The sequence below is a fragment of the Coregonus lavaretus genome, assembly GCF_964263955.1.
Source record: "Coregonus lavaretus genome assembly, chromosome: 37".
NCBI lineage: Eukaryota > Metazoa > Chordata > Actinopteri > Salmoniformes > Salmonidae > Coregonus > Coregonus lavaretus.
The window spans coordinates 13,367,938-13,388,191 of record NC_140024.1 but is presented as its reverse complement, the minus strand read 5'-3'; the positions used below and the strand labels follow the sequence as shown (position 1 = coordinate 13,388,191).

General features: G+C 41.8%; 2 protein-coding genes across 2 annotated transcripts in view; both read left to right on the top strand.

The window, feature by feature from the left end:
- The window catches only part of LOC311111477 (synaptic vesicle membrane protein VAT-1 homolog-like), a 33,520-nt gene extending 19,725 nt beyond the window's left edge, over window positions 1–13,795 (top strand). Inside the window, exons 8-9 of the mRNA XM_084154212.1 lie at window positions 8,531–8,614; window positions 11,367–13,795. Of these exons, the coding sequence (XP_084010338.1) occupies window positions 8,531–8,614; window positions 11,367–11,465 (183 nt within the window). The 3' untranslated portion in view covers window positions 11,466–13,795. The remainder of the gene's footprint in view (window positions 1–8,530; window positions 8,615–11,366) is intronic.
- A 3,025-nt stretch (window positions 13,796–16,820) lies between these two features.
- LOC311111517 (tetranectin-like protein) lies at window positions 16,821–18,906 on the top strand (the record flags this gene model as incomplete). The annotated part of the gene is made up of 3 exons (XM_084154252.1): window positions 16,821–16,929; window positions 17,035–17,127; window positions 18,509–18,906. 3 exons carry the CDS (start codon window positions 16,821–16,823, stop codon window positions 18,904–18,906), a joined length of 600 nt encoding a protein of 199 aa, XP_084010378.1.
- Between the last annotated feature and the right edge of the window lie 1,348 nt (window positions 18,907–20,254).

Below are 20,254 nucleotides of genomic sequence, written 5' to 3'. Positions count from 1 at the left end.
GATCTATCTCCTGTGTGAGGCTGGTGTGGGATGCCGTGGCCTTTTCCTGCTGTGGGAGGAGGATCTGTTCATTAACCAGCTGCCCACATTCATCTGGGAGGACCGCTCTCTGCTAAACATTCAGATTACGGCTGCCTGCTAAAGAATGTCAAGTCATTTATCAAGCCTGACAATGCGTTTTCGGAAAGGGACTTCTGATCCTCATAGGCTTGGCACTCACTGGTACGACACATCACAGTACTTCTTCTGGCCTGGTCTCAGAAAGGAATTCCAAGATATGACTGTTTAACATCACAGGGATACCACCGGGATGCAGCCATACCTGGTTGTGTAAGCAGAAGCTTTTCCGTACATTTTCCCAGTGAATTCTGTGAAATCCGTTCGGAAGTTATTTTTGTGGTTTGAACACGTCACAGTTGGTGAAATGAGTTGTGTAACTGTCAGCAGTTGTGGGAGGACTGGTACTGTAGCTCTCTGTGGAGCTTTCAGTGATGTTGTCTTGGGAGGATGTCGTGCAGCATGTGAGTTTCAGCTTTGTATGAGAGGGAGAGAGAGAGAGAGAGGTGTGTTTATGAGATGTTTTGTCTTTTTCCTGGGAACACTGTGCTCTGCTGTTGTCAGTGAGGTTTGGCACGAAATGCAGGGTATTCTTTGGAACCACAGCCCATGAAGAGCCTCATTAAAGGGAAGTGGGGTGGCGAGCCAGGGGAAAAGACTCCCGTTGCTTGTGTGCGTGGGATGAGAATTCAGGGGGCGTTGGTTAGTGTAAATGCTGACCCTGGAAAACGGTTCTTGCCTGGCTGGAGAGGGTGGAGGGTGTGTCTTTAGGATGGAATGAAGGAGAGGTTGCCTGGATACCCATGCAGCATTGCCTGTCCAACCTGGAGTGGCTTGGCCAATTAGTGTGTAGTTGGGATCTAGACAGGGAGTACAGTAAGGGTTCACCATGGATAAAGCATGGCGGAGCCTCCTTGTTGGTTCTCAGATATGTGCCTGCTTCACAATTTACCCCCCACTGACTCTCCAACCAGCCACAATTCTCCATCATTGTTAATTAACATCACATTAACAGTCCCTGACCTATTTCTGCTTTAGGCTTGGATTACGTCATTTCTTTAAACTAAATAATGTTTTGGAAACAATGGGATCCAGACAAAGAGGAGCATTGTCTGTGTGTACCATGGTAATGTGAACAGTGATAAATGGCATCCACGGTCATCATCTGTAAGGGATTGAACTATTCCCATGTAGTGATTAATTAGATCCCCATGGGTTTTAATGTGCAAGATCAGAGTAATCACATTACCCTTTTCCATTAAATCCCTCTACCTTCCATCACGCCAGCACAGTTATTGAATGAATTTATAGTATACATAATTTCCAATGCAGTAACTCTAATAACGTCTTTGAACACACACTAACACAGACTGCTGGTTCACAGTCTGTATTTTTTGTACTGGTTTCATGCTTGAGTTCCTTCCACCTTTTAATTTTTTTAATTTTTATTTCACCTTTATTTAACCAGGTAAGCCAGTTGAGAACAAGTTCTCATTTACAACTGCGACCTGGCCAAGATAAAGCAAAGCAGTGCGATAAAAACAACAACACAGAGTTACATATGGGGTAAAACAAAACATAAAGTTTAACAACAACAGAAAATATACACTGCTCAAAAAAAATAAGGGAACACTTAAACAACACAATGTAACTCCAAGTCAATCACACTTCTGTGAAATCAAACTGTCCACTTAGGAAGCAACACTGATTGACAATACATTTCACATACTGTTGTGCAAATGGAATAGACAACAGGTGGAAATTATAGGCAATTAGCAAGACAGCCCCAATAAAGGACTGGTTTTGCAGGTGGTGACCACAGACCACTTCTCAGTTCCTATGCTTCCTGGCTGATGTTTTGGTCACTTTTGAATGCTGCCGGTGCTTTCACTCTAGCGGTAGCATGAGACGGAGTCTACAACCCACACAAGTGGCTCAGGTAGTGCAGCTCATCCAGGATGGCACATCAATGCGAGCTGTGGCAAGAAGGTTTGCTGTGTCTGTCAGCGTAGTGTCCAGAGCATGGAGGCGCTACCAGGAAACAGGCCAGTACATCAGGAGACGTGGAGGAGGCCGTAGGAGGGCAACAACCCAGCAGCAGGACTGCTACCTCCGCCTTTGTGCAAGGAGGAGCAGGAGGAGCACTGCCAGAGCCCTGCAAAATGACCTCCAGCAGGCCACAAATGTGCATGTGTCTGCTCAAACGGTCAGAAACAGACTCCATGAGGGTGGTATGAGGGCCCGACGTCCACAGGTGGGGGTTGTGCTTACAGCCCAACACCGTGCAGGACGTTTGGCATTTGCCAGAGAACACCAAGATTGGCAAATTCGCCACTCACGCCCTGTGCTCTTCACAGATGAAAGCAGGTTCACACTGAGCACATGTGACAGACGTGACAGAGTCTGGAGACGCCGTGGAGAACGCTCTGCTGCCTGCAACATCCTCCAGCATGACCGGTTTGGCGGTGGGTCAGTCATGGTGTGAACCTCCTAATGCAAGACAATGCTAGACCTCAAGTGGCTGAAGTGTGTCAGCAGTTCCTGCAAGAGGAAGGCATTGATGCTATGGAATGGCCCGCCCGTTCCCCAGACCTGAATCCAATTGAGCACATCTGGGACATCATGTCTCGCTCCATCCACCAACGCCACGTTGCACCACAGACTGTCCAAGATTTGGCGGATGCTTTAGTCCAGGTCTGGGAGGAGATCCCTCAGGAGACCATCCGCCACCTCATCAGGAGCATGCCCAGGCGTTGTAGGGAGGTCATACAGGCACGTGGAGGCCACACACACTACTGAGCCTCATTTTGACTTGTTTTAAGGACATTACATCAAAGTTGGATCAACCTGTAGTGTGGTTTTCCACTTTAATTTTGAGGGTGACTCCAAATCCAGACCTCCATGGGTTGATAAATTTGATTTCCATTGATAATTTTTGTGTGATTTTGTTGTCAGCACATTCAACTATGTAAAGAAAAAAGTATTTAATAAGATTATTTCATTCATTCAGATCTAGGATGTGTTATTTTAGTGTTCCCTTTATTTTTTTGAGCAGTGTATATACAGTGTGTGCAAATGTAGCAAGTTATGGAGGTAAGGCAATAAATAGGCCATAGTGCAAAATAATTACAATTAGTATTAACACTGGAATGATAGATGTGCAAGAGATGATGTGCAAATAGAGATACTGGGGTGCAAAAGAGCAAAATAAATAACAATATGGGGATGAGGTAGTTGGGTGGGCTAATTTCAGATGGGCTGTGTACAGGTGCAGTGATCGGTAAGGTGCTCTGACAACTGATGCTTAAAGTTAGTGAGGGAGATAAGAGTCTCCAGCTTCAGAGATTTTTGCAGTTCGTTCCAGTCATTGGCAGCAGAGAACTGGAAGGAATGGCGGCCAAAGGAGGTGTTGGCTTTGGGGATGACCGGTGAGATATACCTGTTGGAGCGCATACTACGGGTGGGTATTGCTATGGTGACCAATGAGCTAAGATAAGGCCGGGATTTGCCTAGCAGTGATTTATAGATGGCCTGGAGCCAGTGGATTTGGCGACGAATATGTAGTGAGGACCAGCCAACAAGAGCGTACAGGTCACAGTGGTGGATAGTATATGGGGCTTTGGTGACAAAACGGATGGCACTGTGATAGACTACATCCAATTTGCTGAGTAGAGTGTTGGAGGCTATTTTGTAAATGACATCGCCAAAGTCAAGGATCGGTAGGATAGTCAGTTTTACGAGGGCATGTTTGGCAGCATGAGTGAAGGAGACTTTGTTGCGAAATAGGAAGCCGATTCTAGATTGGAGATGCTTAATGTGAGTCTGGAAGGAGAGTTTACAGTCTAACCAGACACCTAGGTGTTTGTAGTTGTCCACATACAGTGAGGGAAAAAAGTATTTGATTCCCTTCTGATTTTGTACGTTTGCCCACCGACAAAGACATGATCAGTCTATAATTTTAATGGTAGGTTTATTTGAACAGTGAGAGACAGAATAACAACAAAAAAATCAAGAAAAACGCATGTCAAAAATGTTATAAATTGATTTGCATTTTAATGAGGGAAATAAGTATTTGACCCCTCTGCAAAACATGACTTAGTACTTGGTGGCAAAACCCTTGTTGGCAATCACAGAGGTCAGACGTTTCTTGTATTTGGCCACCAGGTTTGCACACATCTAGTGAAGTTGTCCATCTCAGGGGGGATTTTGTCCCACTCCTCTTTGCAGATCTTCTCCAAGTCATTAAGGTTTCGAGCCTGATGTTTGGCAGCTCGAACCTTCAGCTCCCTCCACAGATTTTCTATGGGATTAAGGTTTGGAGACTGGCTAGGCCACTCCAGGACCTTAATGTGCTTCTTCTTGAGCCACTCCTTTGTTGCCTTGGCCGTGTGTTTCGGGTCATTGTCATGCTGGAATACCCATCCACAACCCATTTCCAATGCCCTGGCTGAGGGAAGGAGGATCTCACCCAAGATTTGACGGTACATGGCCCCGTCCATCGTCCCTTTGATGCGGTGAAGTTGTCCTGTCCCCTTAGCAGAACCCCCCCCCCCCCCAAAAGCATAATGTTTCCACCTCCATGTTTGACGGTGGGGATGGTGTTCTTGGGGTCATAGGCAGCATTCCTCCTCCTCCAAACACGGCGAGTTGAGTTGATGCCAAAGAGCTTGCTTTTGGTCTCATCTGACCACAACACTTTCACCCAGTTCTCCTCTGAATCATTCAGATGTTCATTGGCAAACTTCAGACAGGCCTGTATATGTGCTTTCTTGAGCAGGGGGACCTTGGGGTGGGGGGGTGGGGGCATGGGCAAGTTGCAGCCGAGGGTGCAGAGCTGGTGGGCGGGGTAATGGTAGCCAGGAGGAAAGCATGGCCAGCCGTAGCAAAATGCTTGTTGAAATTCTCTATTATTGTAGATTTACCTTCCACAGCCCATGAAAAGACTCAATGCCCTATAGCCTTCCGCATGCTTTGGTTCGGCTAGGCGAACCGAACAAGTGCGCTCGCATACTCCTTAAAAAACCTTTGCTTGAAAAACGAGAAAAAAAGCTTCAATACTACTGTTTGTCCATCTTGAGACGCCGTAGCCAATATACACTTCCTCAAAATAGTCAGAATTAATCTAAGACAACTCAAGATATCTGTAATTATTTTTTATGTTTTTGCCAAGGAGCTCTTAGTCACGCAATTTTACATCTAACTAAGTTTGGTTCAGTATTTCTCAAGTGAAGAAATTTGCATGAAAACGATTAGTCTCTCATTCAATTAAGTGTTGACCAATCACTGACAAAGGGTCGTAGACTTCGGCTACCGACTTCGGCTTGCCTCAATAATTTTTTGGGTGTTCACGAACAGGCGAAAGAACGCTTGCCGAAGACCAAAACGAACCAAAACGTCACAAAATGTCGTCATAATATATGCACGAACTGTTCCCGACTGTTTCGGATGGGAAGCATGCGGAGGCCTTAAGTCTAAATCTTCTTTAACAAAGGAACCTAAAGATTAAGAGATGGGGGGTGGAGATGAAGTGGGAGATGGATTAACCATGTGGTAGTAAGGTAATACAGCCATCCAAATCAACACAACTTTCTCACATTGAGGCAATATTTGTCAGAAATGGAGGGATCCACTGAATCACAGTAACTATATGACTTCACAAGGCTGTTTTTATGATCCTACTTTTTCCCATAACATAATTTATTTACTAACATCATGATTTATGTATGGACAGAGATTGGTGCACCTACCTGGTAGAAATGGTTTTCACATGGTGTACCTACTGAATTCTGTCTGGATAGCACTCCACTTGGATATCCCAAGGCTAAAAATATTTGCCATTCAAACTGGATAAAATGGTCTCACTCAAAGACATTTTAGATTATATATTTTTGTAATCCGTTTTTAGTCTTAAGCTGAAATAAAATAAAATAGTTATTGTTCCAACTTCAAACATCGGAGCTACTCAAGTCTGGTAAATCCTGTTGGAATTGTAGGAGAAATAACATGGGGATTAGATCTAATTCCACAACCCACCACCCATCAGGTTGAAGTGGCTCACAGCTGCCACTACTAAAGCAGCCAGTCTCCAGTGAGAGCCACTGGTACTTAGGTTCCTGGTCATTGTAAACTAAATTTTAACAAGCTATTTTACACTGGGATATTCTGTGCTGCTTAAGTTAGTAAGCATGTATTAGATTTAAGGTGAACATTATGAATTATAATTATTCACATGCTGATAATTGTTTACCTACAGGGAGGGATGTGACTCAGGGCTCTACGCTGACCTTTTTAACAGGGAGCACATGTGTGCCTAAGTTGAACAATTTTGGAGCACAAAGAAATTTAGGAGCACAATGAAAAATATTTGAGGTAACAAGCTGTTTTCTTTGTAGTAATGGTGCAAGCGCTCAGTGTATCATCCATGGCACTCAGGGCCTGCGGTACAGTGAAGGAATCATTGCAACGATTATCATCTGGGTGATTTTATTCTAAGCGCACTGGTGCTCCTAAATTAAAATTCTAGGTTGCACAGCAAAATATTTAGGTACATATGCAAGTAAAATGGTTGCACTGTAGAGCCCTGTGACTCGTGTTTTCCATGGCAGAGTGCATCATGTTGAATTACTGCACTACAGAGCCTTCTAGAGCATCTCCCCGTATTTGACTGCAGGATTGATTCTTGGTACACTCATTTTACTAATTGTGTTCTCAAGTGGGTTTCTGGTAATGCAAACACTACTGCCATTAGAAATTACCAGGGATGAATTAAAGGAAATTAGAGATGTCTATCCATCCCATAGGGGAATGAAACAACCCACAACCAGGGAAAACACAACATGTGCTCAATGGATTTCGGAATCATTGTAGAAATGTTACTACTGATACATTTCCATTTGCTAAAGATATAACAGTAATGTAATGGGTGCCTACTCATGACTCTCAATTGCTTCCTTTCAAAACATTCAAAGACAATTGTTCCATTATACGGATATGACTTGCACAGTGCCTTGAAAGATGCAAAATATATATTTTGAACTGCTCTCTCAATGATGCGTTTTATTGTGCTCGGTTGGCCATGGACTGCTGTAAATGGATTCCTTCTGCAGCAATCACACTGAGCACACATGCAATATCTCTGAGATGCATCAGGGCAGACTGGTCTGAGATATCCCTTCTCTGCTCTACGCAGCAACAGGTGATAGGGGGCACGTTTTATAGTCAGGGCACGGTGTGGTGTGCTTTGAGCACTGAAACATTGAGATTGGTGAAAAGTCACCACATAGAACAAAGAGTATAGAGGCAGAGAAGCAACTTTAAAATGGAGTCTGACAGTAAGGTAAAAATACATGGAAGGATAGCCCTGAAGTGGTCTTCAGTGGCATTGACTTAGAGGAGGTAATCATTATAGGTTATCTCATCATGGTATATGGCATACTGTGAAATGGTGTGGTGTAAAGTATTGAGTGGCAGGGTTGACCTCCCTAGAAGTAGGAGGAATCAGTACACTTGCAGCACTTTTATTTTTTAGAGGGGTGGGGGGCAGTTCCAATCATCTGTAAATGTCATGAGCTCTGACGGAGGGTTTGGATATTTGTGCTTTGTGCACATCCTGGCTGTGTTAAATGTGTGCTGGCTCTGATGACTAACTGAATGATTATACAGTGACCTGCACTGATTTATTTGAGAGAAAACCAGTGTGTGCTTCAGAGTCACTGTCTGTCTGGGAAGTGTAGTGTTTGACCTCTCACATCCACCCAGCTGAATGAACAGACAGTAACACTTTAAAACATGACCTTCAGCTTCACACATGTAGCAACTGTTCCACTCAGATAATAACACTCTGATCATTCTAAATGAGAGTGTGTACTGACACTGATCGTATGATTGGTAGAGTTTGGAATCTGAACACCAATTAGTTGTGGTTGTTGGCTGCAATTTGTTGGGCTGTGTATGAAGATTGTACTATGGCTAAACAACACATTTCACTGCACCTATCCGTTTCTTTTAAATGCTCCGTTGTAAGGCAGGCTATTTGCATAATAGCATTCAGTTCTGCAGACAATGTGGACTGTGATTTAAGAATGTGATTTTTAACTGGCTCCTATTATAAGAGTTTGGATGGAAGATGTGGCTAAATGTAGTTTTGAAGTTGTTGTGAAGAGAAATGCAAACCCTTTTCACCCCGATTGGAATGTCTACTCCTCTGTGCGCTGTCTACTCCTCTGTGCACATACTTCACACACTGTCACAATGTTTTTCATGGGCTTGCTGTGTCACCACTGCCACCTAATGTGCAGTGCCTAAAACTGCATGCACTCTATTCAGAACGTCACATACAGCTCCCAAACAAAATCACAAGCTGTATTTTTTGGGATCGAATGTCTAACCTATATGGTATATATTGGTATTACTGACATTGATTTTATGTGACAGTCAGTGTTTGGTCTAATTGGTTATTTTGTTTGAAACCCAGGTAAAAGAAGCCATGCAGAGGATCCACGACAGAGGCAACATAGGAAAGCTAATCCTGGATGTGGAGAAGTCTCCCACTCCTTTGGTAAGTACACAACCCGGACCTTTTTTTCCAAAATTGCACATGCATTCAACAAGTTTGAAAAACCTTGAGGAAAAAGGAAATTATTGAATAGCATCATGACTCACCACAGTGAGCAATTATCCCCAGAGAACTCTTGGCCAAAGCAACACATGGTTAGGTTTGAGGTTCCTAGGTAACACTAAGTCTGATAAAAAATGAATATGATATCTTCCAATGACACTGGTTTCTATGGTGACCCGTGAAAGTCAGAGTCCCCATTTGTAGCAGCAAACATAAGAAACAAAAGCAGAGCAGCATTGACAAAATGTTGATTCAATGTTGATAAGTTTAAAGTAACTGTCCAGTAAAACCCCATCTCAAACTCATTTTTTTTAAATGCTTGAAATTTGCTTGGCCCTTATGTGATTGGTCCAGCAGCTTTTGCCTTTTTTTCCTCTTCCTCCAGTGGGGCGAATAATCGTTCTTGAGACTAGGGGAGACACGTGCTCAGGAGTGCACACTCAATGCACACAAGCAAGATAGCTAGCAAGCCAAGCAATCCACAGCTGGTGTTAGCAAAAATGACAATGCCTATGCAACAACTATCTCGCCAGTCACTTATATTTCAAAGTATGTGGTTTGTATAGGGTGACCACATTTAAAATACCCAAATGCGGGACAACAGGATGATTTTGCGGGACAGTTGCCTTCATGAATAAAAACATTTAGCAGCAGGTCCCCCCCCCCCCCCAGATGTAGCCTATTGAATATCATTATAGAATATACATAAAATGCATCCTCCAATTGCAACATCTGGCTATGCCCACACATATTGTCTAAAGAAACATTTATATTTTTAATAACCCTCAAACACCAAGTTAGGCATACCTAATTTCAAAATAGGCCATGGCATCATTACTGTCAACCATCCTAAAATCTCATAAGAAATGAAGTGGTGTTTTTGGTGTAACAGTAACGTTATACTATACTATTATATTTGGTTTTGTTATGTAGAATACTAACCCACTGGGCACACACTGGTTGAATCAACATTGTTTCCACGTCATTTCAATTAAATGAATTGATGTCTGTGCCCAGTGAAAATTAATCATTATGTGATCTTCCAAGACATTGATTCAGCTTTGATCTAACATTACTAAACGAGCACCATTGTGAGAAGTGGCGGAGCGATGGCAGCACTACACCCCTGCAGTCCTTGCGCAAAATTTGGTGATGCATCAACGAGAGACCACGTGTGGCTGTTTTATGAAAATCTGGGAATATTTGGCCAAGGAAACATTTTTGGTTTGTCTCATGGAATGTAAAATAGTTAGTAAAGGAGACTTTTAAAATGGGATTGAGTTGATTGAGCAACTAATGAGCATGGAGAGCCTCACAAGTTTGACGAAATTACCTTATCTTTCAGTCTAGTACGGCTATTTACTTACTTTTGTAGCTCTTTATCAAAAGCACGCTTTTTGTAAATAGTTAGGCCTAACTGTCCTCTCCAAGTTTAGCTGGAATTTAGCCCGAAAGTATTTGAGAAATATGATTGGTTGACGATAGGCCTATGACATTAGTCTACGTCTTGTCTTGCGCTGCGCAGAATATCAGATCTCAACAACTATTGGAGAAGTGTTAAACATCACCAGTAGGCTACCACATTCTTATGGTATATATATATATATATATATCTTTTCATAAGCGCAATGTGACTGCAAGAGACAGGTTGGAATGTCTGACTGAAATACGGGACAAATCAACTATTTTTTCTAAATTAGTGGTGTTTGAATTTGTTAATGAAATACAGGACATAATTGTTTGGTTGTGGGACATGGGAAAAAGGGCCAAACTGCAGGACTGTCCCGCACAATCCGGGACATGTGGTCACCCTAGGTTTATAAGAGTTGGCCTGCTGGCTGTTTAGAAGCAGTTAGCTAATGTTAGCATGCTAACGTTAGCTATTGATGCTAAATTAGCCAGCTGGCTAACGAACAAGAAAGCAAGTCAAAGCAGATCCTCCACACAACAATCATCTCACCATTCCCTTCTATTTTAAATCCTGTGGTTTGCAGCTAGAAGTTTTAGGTCAAGAGGAAACCTAGTTAGCTGTTGTTGACTGATAAAGGTAGCAGCAGTAGCTAGCTAGCTAGCTTCACGACTACCTAGCTAGCTAACGTTATTTAGGTTGCTAACAACAAAAATATTAGGAATATAATGACAAAGCAAAGGACAGAAACGACTCACACTTGAAATAATCAGTCTGCATTTATTAATTTATTGCTGTTATAGTAAAGTGCCCTAGTAGTTGTATTGTGCGTTTCCAAATCCTGAATCCATCCATACTATTTGACTTAGTGCAGCCGTGCTCGGGCAGTCTGCCCCAGTGCCTCCACGTGGGAGCTAATTTGAATATCCAAGTGTATGCAAGTCTAATTGGCTGAGCTGTCAAATCATTTTTGATTTTTTTTCTGTATACGCCCAAACCACTCTGTTGTTTCCTAACGGGCTAAGCAGGGACACAAAGAAAATCTGCTTTTTAACATCTTTAATTATAATTTTGTATTATTAATCTATTTAATACATATTGTAATTCATTGTAGGTAATATTTCATAAGAAATCTGGAACACTGGACAGATACTTTAATATCTGAATCCTTTGTTCCTCATCTTTGGATGTTTTCTTATAGATACAGTTTGTACAGTACATGTTGTGTATTGGTACTCTATTCTGTATTTGGAGAAATTACAATGTGTTCTGTATTCTCTGTAGATGGCCAGTGACAGCACAGAGACCAGTGAGGCTGGTGAGGAGGAGGAGGAGCATGAAGGGGACAATGACAACAAGGAGCGCATGCCCTTCATCCAGTAGACCCAGGCACGGCACCACAACTGGCCTGGACACCTCAATGGAAGGAGGTGGAGCGGGGGATTAGTCCCATAACAGACTACTCCACAACCAGAACTACGCACCGTGAACTCAAACCGTTGTACAGTATGTGAGTGTATGTTTGTGTGCGTGTGTGTGTGGGTCTGTTGTCTTTGTGTCTTTTGTTATGTAAGATGTTTGAAAGACATATGAAAACTCATAAGACACTGGTTGTCAAAGTTGCCAATCAACTAAAGTGCCATTCACTATCCAGTATTATGATGAGCATTGTGTTGCTGACCAAATTATGTTAAGAGATGCTTAGACCTATCTGCAGCCTCATCGTTGTTCATTGTGTTCTATGGCAACCTTAACAAGGGAGCAAAGTAGGAACAGAGTGAATAAGTGGTTGATTGAGTGGCTTTTAGGGAAAATAAGAGATTGAGTGTGAAAGAGAATAGTAAGTGAGCGAGAGTGAACCAGCACATAAGTGATATTGACCATGCTTGTACTCATGTCTTGGTGGTTGAAAGAAGAAGGAAACAAGGAGGGTGAGTGTTAAAGTAAACGTCTCCTCTAAGCTATTTTCCACTTTCTCTTTTACCACTATTATGATAACTCAGAAGTGAGATTCATTTCAGCTGCTTTGTGAGCACTAGTCACTCTGATCACCACATTACCACTGAATACACAGCAAACCAGAGCAGATTGGCCTTGGGCTATTTACCTCCACCTGCTGCAGTGAATCTATAAAAATCACTATCTGAGATCGTTTCTCACCCTCCTCCCTCAGGTTATCTTCAGCAGTGTGTGAGCTAGGAGAGCGTATTAGGAAATGCCACTGTAAATGCCTGCTACCATGTTTACCGTCACATTAGGGATCCGACCTTCTGCGGTGTTGTTATGGGATCACTAGTGCCTTTGAGCTAGAAGTCTGCAGCAGTCTTGTAGAAGATTTCAGTATTTGAATTGTACCCATTCCACAGACACTGGATTTCATGGCGGTTCAGCCAAATGCCAGGCAGCATTCTGAGTGTGTGTTTCCTACATTTCTGCAACTAATGAAAATAAGAAAGATAACGTCAGCTTTTGGCATCATCCATATTCCACATTTCAGACAAACAATGCAGAGAGAAATGGCGTGGTAGTCAGGTGATGATGATGCTGATTAACCACACCCGTTTCTGTTTAGTCTGTGTTCTTTATGCATGTGTGTAAGAAGTTGTGTTATGTTTACCTGCTGGTGCCTGTGTATAGTGTACAATGCCTCCCAAACAGAGTGCCACAGAGAGGGAGGACTAAAGACACATTCACTTACAGATGAGCTGATGGGTCATCAAAAATGGAAGTACTATTGCTGTGGATACCACAGGACAGGAGTTATTCATATCAGGTGTTAACATCTCATGTGAGATGGAGTATGACAACTATATTGTGCTACTAGTATTATCCATATGGAAAGTGTGAAATCGTCCATCGTACAAAGCTATTTATTCATAAAAAATATGAAACTACCATTGATGTAAGGAGATGAAAGCTATTGAGTTGCCTTGTTATTAACAGTAATACTAGCTAAGGCAGATGTGTTTCATATAACTGCAAGCTTAGATATTACCTTCAGGAGTATTCCCAAACCAAAAGTAAATGTACAGACACAATATAAAACAGCATACAATGTCTTGTAACTTTGCAAGTGAATAGAAAAGATGATACATTTTTGGATGTACCCTACTGTCTGTATGGGAAGAAAGGGCCCAGTTATTACATGGCTGTAGTAGTGATTGGAAAGTAGCCAGCTGTGCTTCTCCAAACGAACCACCCACTGGTGAAGCAATCCAGTTTCACACATTTCATTGATCTTTCATTTGCCACTCACAACATTCCAATGATCTTTAATTAATTAGCTAAGTCACATTAACTGTCACAACATTTGATTGAAATATTTTATTAGCTACATCATAACATTGCACCTATTTCCTTTCATGATAGACTTGACAATGATACTGGAAATCAAGTATATTAATGAAGGTGGACAGTACATCTAAATGTGAATGTCTCTTTGGGTTTTCCTGTTAGTCTAGGTCTAGAGAGTCTAGAGTAACTTGCAGTGTGTATGTGTGTGTTTCCATGAGAGGTCATTATGATGGATAGTCAACTTGCCTTAAAAGTAAAAAAAGATAAACTATCTAGGTGTGTTTAGTACTGTAGCTGGAGCCTGATTACAGACTTATATGAAGATATTGTTTACCTGTATTTGTTGGTATTAGTGTTTTTGTTATGTTGTACTGTACGTAGTCTAGTTCTGTTTACATGAATAAATGTATCTGCAGAGCATTCTGGGAAGGCTGTGTGTTTTTCTTGGCCTGTGCCATTTTCAGGTTTTCTCCACAAGCCACCCTGTGAAAGACTCCCTATAATATTACACTCTCTCATAGGCTGGGGTATTTCTCCTAGAATGTACAGTATGAAAAAGTATTTACTTTAACTAGCGCTGCCATTTGATATCTCATCTACTATTTCTTATGTTCTTATCTTATTAGGTCATAAGGATTCAACATGAATTACTGATTTGCATCTCTCCCAATCACCTTGAGTCTTGACATTCTCTTATCATCCCTTTTCCATTTATAGCAGGGGGGTATGTAACACCTTTATTATGCAATATAAATTAGGTTGGTCCTTTGCTATTTACTGACAGGCTGGTGGCCTTTCACAATGCCACCACTACAATTTCCTATAAATCAAATACAACTGTGATAACAAATGCTTGACCTTTAATCAAGTTCCTATCCCCCCACAATAACGTAACTCAAATGGGTGACCTTTTTTCCTTCTGACAATGTGCTATTTATAGCCACTATCAGATAAGTCTGCAGCATGTATCTCTCCGACTGGCATAAACATAATTTATGCAGAAGGTCTTTTACTTTCTTATGCTGCTATGCTGTAATCTATTTGAAATATGGATTGCATCCTTTTAGCATTGTGTAGCTAAACCACTTTAACTACACTACCAGTCAAAAGTTTGGACACACCTACTCATTCAAGGGTTTTTCTTTATCCAAATATATTTTATATTTGAGATTCTTCAAATAGCCACCCTTTGCCTTTATGATAGCTTTGCACACTCATGGCATTCTCTCAATCACCTTCATGAAGTAGTCACCTGTAATGCATTTCAACTAACAGGTGCCTTCTTAAAAGTTAATTTGTGGAATTTCTTTCCTTCTTAATGCATTTGAGCCAATCAGTTGTGTTGTGACAAGGTATACAGAAGATAGCCCTATTTGGTAAAAGACCAAGTACAAATTATGGCAAGAACAGCTCAAATAAGCAAAGAGAAACGACAGTCCATCATTACTTTAAAACATGAATGTCAGTCAAGAACTTTGAAAGTTTCTTCAAGTGCAGTCACAAAAACCATAAAGCGCTATGATGAAACTGGCTCTGATGAGGACCGCCACAGGAATGGAAGACCCAGAGTCACCTCTGCTGCAGAGGATAAGTTCATTAAAGTTACCAGCCTCAGAAATCACAGCCCAAATAAATGCTTCACAGAGTTCAAGTAACAGACACATCTCAACATCAACTGTTCAGAGGAGACTGTGTAAATCTGGCCTTCAAATTTGAGATTTTTGGTTCAAACTGCCGTGTCTTTGTGAGACGCGGTGTGGGTGAACGGATGATCTCCTTATGTGTAGTTCCCACCGTAAAACATGGAGGAGGAGGTGTTATGGTGGGGGGTTGCTTTGCTGGTGACACTGTCTGTGATTTATTTAGAATTCAAGGCACACTTAACCAGCAAGGCTACCACAGCCTTCTGCAGCGATACGCCATCCCATCTGGTTTGGGCTTAGTGGGACTATCATTTGTTTTTCAACAGGACAATGACCCAACACACCTCCAGGCTGTGTAAGGGCTATTTTACCAAGAAGGAGAGTGATGGAGTGCTACATCAGATTACCTGGCCTCCACAATCCCCCGACCTCAACCCAATTGAGATGGTTTGGGATGAGTCGGACGGCAGAGTGAAGGAAAAGCAGCCAACAAGTGTTCAGCATGTGCGGGAACTCCTTCAAGACTGTTGGAAAAGCATTCCAGGTGAAGCTGGTTGAGAGAATGCCAAGAGTGTGCAAAGCTGTCATCAAGGCAAAGGGTGGCTATTTGAAGAATCTCAAATATAAAATATATTTGGATTTGTTGAACACTTTTTTGCCTACTACATGATTCCATATGTGTTATTTCATAGTTTTGATGTCTTCACTATTATTCTACAATGTTAAAATAGTTTTTAAAAAATAAAGAAAACCCTTGAATGAGTAGGTGTGCCCAAACTTTTTACTGGTACTGTATGTGGTCATATTGCACCTCTCAACGGCCCTAGACTATTATCTAGATGAGACCAGCGTTCTAGAGTGTTGTTATGACATAGTGAGTACTTTTCAATGTTGCTCTTCAGGTTTTGGGAATGAATTCATGCAAATGGTTTCACACAGACATTATATTTACTGTACCATTACATCTAATCAAATTTGAAAGGTATCCCTTAATGTATTTGTAAGTGAGGCCACGTGCCTCTGAGACGCCCATTGGGCATCCTGGTTCTCTCAATCAGACAGCAGAGTTTTTCTTAACACTGCACCCCTCTTCCATCTGATCTGTCTACTCGACAACATCCAACACTAAAAATAAAGTCTGCTGCACCAGCGCAGGGAGCTGGACTTCCTCAGCTCTAATAAGCTCCCTGTTTTCCATGGTTACACAACAGAATCTCTGTATTTCCCTCACATTTGAATGAGATATAATTAGAGTTGACAAGCAAGATGTCATCATCCTCATAATGTTTTGATACATTGGGAGAGCTATCTATGCATTTGTTCATACAAATCATTTTGCTGACATGGCATATAAAATAACAAATCTCCTCTTAGCCATCTATTTCAGGATTAATTTACCATGGGTCAAATGTATCTATGCACAGAGGAGTGATGGAAGGTCAGATACAGAAGCTGTCAGATATGCTCATACAGAACATTCTGTGCAGTGTTGCAGTCAATGAATTTACGGCTTGTTTGTGAAATGGATGTGAAAAACGCTAAATGAATTGCGCCTTGTCCCAAGTAAATATTTATGAATGGGCAGAAACAGGGGCATCATTGTTGTCACTCCACCCATGGTATTTGAGTTCCCCCTGACATTTGAAAAAACCCAAAGTTACATAGTGTCAGCCAATGAGAGGTGAATCCCTGCAGGAGCAAACAGTGGGCCTGTATATAGTGAACTGCCCACAGTGCTTTGGGCTCCTGTGTCAGTGTTAAAAGGTGTGCCCCTTTCTTTTGTCGAGAATTTAGTGCAGACATGTCGCGTCTGGTTCTCCCCATCTTTTTGGTTCTCTCTCTCACCTTGCTCCACCAGGGATATAGCCGTCCATCTCGTACCAGGAAAGCAGTGCCAGCACAACAGAGAGGTAAAACTCACCACACACACTAAACTAAACGTCAGTGGCTCTACTATGTTTTTCTGTACATTTTCTCTCTGACATGCCTGCCTGCTTGTCTGTGTTTCTATGGAGATGCAGATGCAAATGAGGATGATGTAAAATCGCAGCTGGAGAAGCTGTGGCAGGAGGTGAACTCCCTGAAGGAGATCTCGGCTCTGCAGACAGGTATGCTGAGGTGGCTGCTCTGTGCACTCATACTGAGCTCTGCTTTATGGCCAGGAACGATTCAAAGAGGGAATGCCTCTCATGGGGGAAACAGTGCAGATTTAGCAGTTACTGTATGTTTCTTATGGGTTAGGCAGGTGTATACTGTATGTACCTTTGGTACATGCACTCTTAGAAAAAAAAGTGCTATCTGGAACATAAAAGGGTTATTCGGCTGTCCCCATAGGAAAACCCTTTGGAGAACCCTTTTAGGATCCAGGTAGAACCCTTTTGGTTCCAGGTAGAACCCTTTTGGGTTCCATGTAGAACCCTTTTCACGGAGTGTTCTACATGGAACCCAAAAGGGTTCTACCTGGAATCAAACAGGGTTCTCCTATGGAGACAGTCGAAGAACCCTGTTGGAACCTTTTTTTCCCCTAATAGTGTGGAATTTATGCAGAGAAATTATGATTTTATATTTCTTATGGTAATTCACACTAACCCCAGACATCAGGGGTTAGCATACACTTTGGTGTATGTAGCTCAGCTGGTAGAGCACGGCGCTTGTAACGCCAAGGTAGTGGGTTCGATCCCCGGGACCACCCATACACAAAAAAAATGTATGCACGCATGACTGTAAGTCGCTTTGGATAAAAGCGTCTGCTAAATGGCATATTATTATTATTATTACTTTCATTTGCCATTTACTAATATGCTCAGTCACCAGTAGAGGGCAGGAGTACTCTTACCTAAAACCTCATGCCTTGCAGCAGCAATAATGATGTTGAGAGAGCACTGAGTCATGTGCTGGGGAAGATAACGCAAATGAATGTCTTCATAAATGCCTTGGAGTGCATTGTGTAATGTATGATGATGGATATAAAAGTATTATGATGAGACAGGTTCTTTATACAGGGAGGGTGGAAGAACATAGTGTTACAGTCTCATATAGTATGCCTCTGTCTGGGTTCCCTCCCACTGAAAGGGCTTATGTCTTATTTTGGGAACTTGGTTTAGGAAACATGGATAGAGATGAAAATCTTTGCTTGGTCCTACTAGTCCTCATTATGTCTGATTGAAATTCTATAGATTATAAAATATCAGTGAGACAGTGGTCCTCTGTAGCTCAGCTGGTAGAGCACGGCGCTTGTAACGCCAAGGTAGTGTGTTCGATCCCCGGGACCACCCATACACAAAAAATTTATGAACACATGACTGTAAGTTGCTTTGGATAAAAGCGTCTGCTAAATGGCATATTATAATATACACCAATATGTCATGGAAATACTTATTTTGTATATATTGCAAATTCTTCAGTAATATTTGAGCATGGTAGGAAGGGAATTTGCCTGAGGAAGTTTGAAGGAGATAAATGCACTAAACTGCTTCCCTATGCTTCCAGTTTGTCTCCGTGGCATCAAAGCTCACAGGAAGTGTTACCTGACCATCGAGGAACCCAAGCACTACCATGAGGCCAACGAACACTGCATCACATGGGGTGGAACCCTTGCCACTCCACGTGACCTCAATGAAAACAATGACCTGAGGGACTATGCCAAGAGGAGTGCGCCAGGTACCAAGGAGTTCTGGATCGGTGTGACAGACATTGTGAAGGAGGGCCAGTACGTAGACGTCAACAGCATGCCCATCAGCTACTTCAACTGGGACAAGACCAAGAAGCAGCCAACAGGGACCAAGAGGGAGAGCTGTGTTGTGCTCTCACTGGCTGCACAGGGAAAGTGGCATGATGAGGTCTGCCTTGGCAAGAAAAAGTACATTTGTGAATACCCCATTCCCTAACTTGTGTACCACCATGCAAACCAGATGGTTGTTGACAACCTGATGATCATTTATGCTGGTCATTAAAAAATACATATGAAATGGTACCACACTGGTTTGTGAGTCTCTCTTTCACCTTCCCTGAGTCGTCTGTATTATAATGCTAATCAAAATGTCCAATTTACTTTAATTTATGAGTTGGTGACTTTGTAGAGAAGTTGAAATTCTAGGTAAACAATTAACAATTCCCTTCTGTACTCCGACTTGCAATAATGATTGTTAATGTGTTCATTGTTTATTTGTTATTTTAAAATAATGAGTGGATAGGGCACACTGCTAGGCCTACCCAAAATATGCCACGCAATGATTGGTACAGCACTAGCTCTTAAAATATTATATTCCAATCTGTGATGTTGGCCATAACAGACAGACAGCTACATCCAAACATATATCTATACAGACATACATAGGCCTACAGACATACAGGTAACTGCCAAAATAAAGGAAGCACCAACATAAGACATAAATTGTCTTAATAGGGCGTTGCGCAAACACGAGCCAGGACAGTTTCAATGCACCTTGGTATAGATTCCACAAGTATAAGCATTTATCACCACCATCAACAAAACACCAAATTATGGAATTTCCCGTGGAAGAGTGGTGTTGCATCCCATTGGAGGGATGCAACACCACTCTTCCATGGGAATCTTCCACGGGAAATTCCATAATTTGGTGTTTTGTTGATGGTGCCGCTCCAGAAACTCCCATAAGTGTTCAATTGGGTTGAGATCTTGGCCTGCCCAGCATTTGTATACATAACCCTACGCATGATGTGGTGTTAATTGCTTAATTAACTCAGGAACCACATCTGTCTGGAAGCACCTGCTTTCAATATATTTTGTATCCCTCATTTACTCGTGTTTCCTTTATTTTTGGCAGGTACCTATGGAACGCCGTTTGGGTCTTTGCGTGTCAAAAAAGATACACGTCAAATAACTATTTGAAGTATCAAATAACACTATTTGACGCGTCAAATAAGCTTTTAATTTGACACGTCAAATAATAAAATTATATTATAGAATGTTGTGTGTGCTGAATTTGCATGTGCACCGAATGGGAAAACGTCTGTGTGAGCATTTGAAATAAGAGCAGGATCAAACGAGCAGGATCAAAAATGTTTGCAAATATCTTTGATACAGATGTTATTAGCAACTTCTGGGGTAACTAGCTAGCTTTAGCTTGGTAACGTTACCTAGCTAGAACCAATGCAACTAACTTTCGCCTGAAAACAATGATCAATAGAAACTGCAGTCATTTTCAATATTCTTAGCAATGATTTAGGAATCCATGTGAGTGAGTTAGCTAGGTA